Source organism: Sinocyclocheilus grahami, unplaced genomic scaffold, assembly GCF_001515645.1.
Source record: "Sinocyclocheilus grahami isolate Dianchi unplaced genomic scaffold, SAMN03320097.WGS_v1.1 scaffold2079.1, whole genome shotgun sequence".
NCBI lineage: Eukaryota > Metazoa > Chordata > Actinopteri > Cypriniformes > Cyprinidae > Sinocyclocheilus > Sinocyclocheilus grahami.
In genome coordinates, this window is record NW_015507258.1 from 1 (window position 1) to 2,852 (window position 2,852).

The window sequence follows — 2,852 nt, forward strand, 5'->3', positions numbered from 1 at the left end:
TTATTATTTTTCTTTCTGTTAATACATGTGTACTATTTGTGAGCATGTAAAGCAAATATCTTTCAAAGAAATTCCGTGTGGAGCATATGCCCCGGATCTACGTAATGTTCTCACCTTTCCCCCTTACCTGTTTACATCACTCACACACTCTCTCTCTCTCACACACACACACACACACACACTCTCTCTCTCTCTCTCTCTCTCTCACACACACACACACACTCACACACTCTCTCTCTCTCTCTCACACACACACACACACTCACACACTCTCTCTCTCTCTCTCACACACACACACACACTCACACACTCTCTCTCTCTCTCTCACACACACACACACACTCACACACTCTCTCTCTCTCTCTCACACACACACACACACTCACACACTCTCTCTCTCTCTCTCACACACACACACACACTCACACACTCTCTCTCTCTCTCTCACACACACACACACACTCACACACTCTCTCTCTCTCTCTCACACACACACACACACTCACACACTCTCTCTCTCTCTCTCACACACACACACACACACACAAACTCACACACACTCTCCTCACCGTTCCTCAGGCTCTGGAAGTTTCTCATAGTGTTTGCTGCTGACGTACACGTGACAGGTGGAGCAGGCCAGAGACGCTTCACAGGCGCCTGAGAACAGAGACGAGCTGATGAAGACGAGCCTCAAACACACAGAGATGAAGAGGCGCTGGACTCACCCTCCAGTTCAATGCCGTGCTTGTGCGCCAGGTGAAGAGCGTTATCTCCGACCCTCGCCTCGACGGGAATCCTCTGTCCGGAGCGGTCGATGAACACCACATTAACCCTGGAGTAAAGCAAATCTGTCTGGCTTTGGCCTTTCATGCTTATATCCATCTACACCTCATTTCCATATTTTTACTTTTCAAATGGTATATAATTAATAAATGAATAGATTAAAAGATAGGCTAAACTTAAGCTAACACTGAACAATTTACATATTTTAGACAAAATTGTCAATAACGTTTTTTTTTCTCCAAAACACTTCCACAGTGGTGTTTCGTTTCTGAATGATTCAGCAATTCTTAAAGGGATGGTTCACCCAAAAATGAAAATTCTGTCATTAATTACTCGCCATCATGTCGTTCCAAAGCCGTAAGACCTTCGTTCATCTTCAGAACACAAATGAAGATATTTCTGATGAACTCCGAGAGCTTTTCCCTGGGTGTCAGATGCTGCTGATGTAAACACGCATGCGTCTAATACCCTCCATAACGAAAGACGACGGTAACTCAGGGGAGAACAGTTGTTGAATAAAGTGGTTATTTTCTCGTAGCTTCGTAACATTAGGGTTGAACATGGATTATTTGAACATGTCCGTGCTGTGTTTCTGAGGCTTGATCGTGTCGGGACCCTTGCTGTCTGTGCAGGGTTCATCAGCTCATCAGAAATATCTTCATCTGTGTTCTGAAGATGAACGAAGAGAACGACGTGCGGGCGAGTAATTAATGACAGAGTTTATATTTTTGGGGGAACTGATTCAGAGACACATTGATAAAGAGTCACTAGCTTTGTTCCTGAATGAATCGGCTGAATTAATGAATTAATCAACCACTCACTTATTAAGACAGTGGACGTGTCAGTTTAACATTTTAAGTATAATTCCATAATACACATATAATTGGAGCATTTGATATTTCTATATTTAATACATTTTCTATTTAAAACTACTCGCCATCATGTCGTTCCAAAGCCGTAAGACCTTCGTTCATCTTCAGAACACAAATGAAGATATTTCTGATGAACTCCGAGAGCTTTTCCCTGGGTGTCAGATGCTGCTGATGTAAACACGCATGCGTCTAATACCCTCCATAACGAAAGACGACGGTAACTCAGGGGAGAACAGTTGTTGAATAAAGTGGTTATTTTCTCGTAGCTTCGTAACATTAGGGTTGAACATGGATTATTTGAACATGTCCGTGCTGTGTTTCTGAGGCTTGATCGTGTCGGGACCCTTGCTGTCTGTGCAGGGTTCATCAGCTCATCAGAAATATCTTCATCTGTGTTCTGAAGATGAACGAAGAGAACGACGTGCGGGCGAGTAATTAATGACAGAGTTTATATTTTTGGGGGAACTGATTCAGAGACACATTGATAAAGAGTCACTAGCTTTGTTCCTGAATGAATCGGCTGAATTAATGAATTAATCAACCACTCACTTATTAAGACAGTGGACGTGTCAGTTTAACATTTTAAGTATAATTCCATAATACACATATAATTGGAGCATTTGATATTTCTATATTTAATACATTTTCTATTTAAAACAATAATGATATAGCATTATTTATGCATAAACAGTCTGTATGAAAATGCCGCTTCAGATGCAGCTTCTGTGCAGAAATCATTTTGTCTGATTTCATTAGATTGGTGTCAGTCATATAATGTTTTATTATTCTAATTGCATTAATGAATACATTTTAAGTTTAAATTAAGGGGGACACATACCTTTAAGAAAGTTAGAAAGTTGCCATTATAAAGGTAAAAATCGCCCCAGTAAATGGATTGAAATATCAGCCCTTAATGAAAGAGTTTGTGTTATTTCTCAGGTTTTATTCTGGTTTCTAGAGCTGCTAAACTCACACTCGCTCGTCCTCCTCCGGTGAGCTGCTGTCTGCACTCTGACACACACCTGACAGACACAGACACAAACACAGCACCACAGTTACACACACTCCTGCTACTGGACCCTATAGCCCTCAGAGAGAGAGAGAGTGAGTGTGTGTGTGTGTGTGAGAGAGAGAGTGAGTGTGTGAGAGAGAAAGTGAGTGTGTGAGTGTGTGTGAGAGAGAGTGAGTGAGTGAGTG

The 2,852-nt window shown here is 41.7% G+C and overlaps 1 protein-coding gene across 1 annotated transcript in view; it reads right to left on the reverse strand.

Moving 5' to 3' along the window:
- Positions 1–535: 535 nt before the first annotated feature.
- Positions 536–2,852, reverse strand: part of LOC107573978 (adrenodoxin-like protein, mitochondrial) — a 2,653-nt gene continuing 336 nt past the window's right edge. The window contains exons 2-4 of the mRNA XM_016260440.1: positions 2,629–2,677; positions 726–832; positions 536–657 (exon numbers count right to left, since the gene is read on the reverse strand). Of these exons, the coding sequence (XP_016115926.1) occupies positions 566–657; positions 726–832; positions 2,629–2,677 (248 nt within the window). The 3' untranslated portion in view covers positions 536–565. The remainder of the gene's footprint in view (positions 658–725; positions 833–2,628; positions 2,678–2,852) is intronic.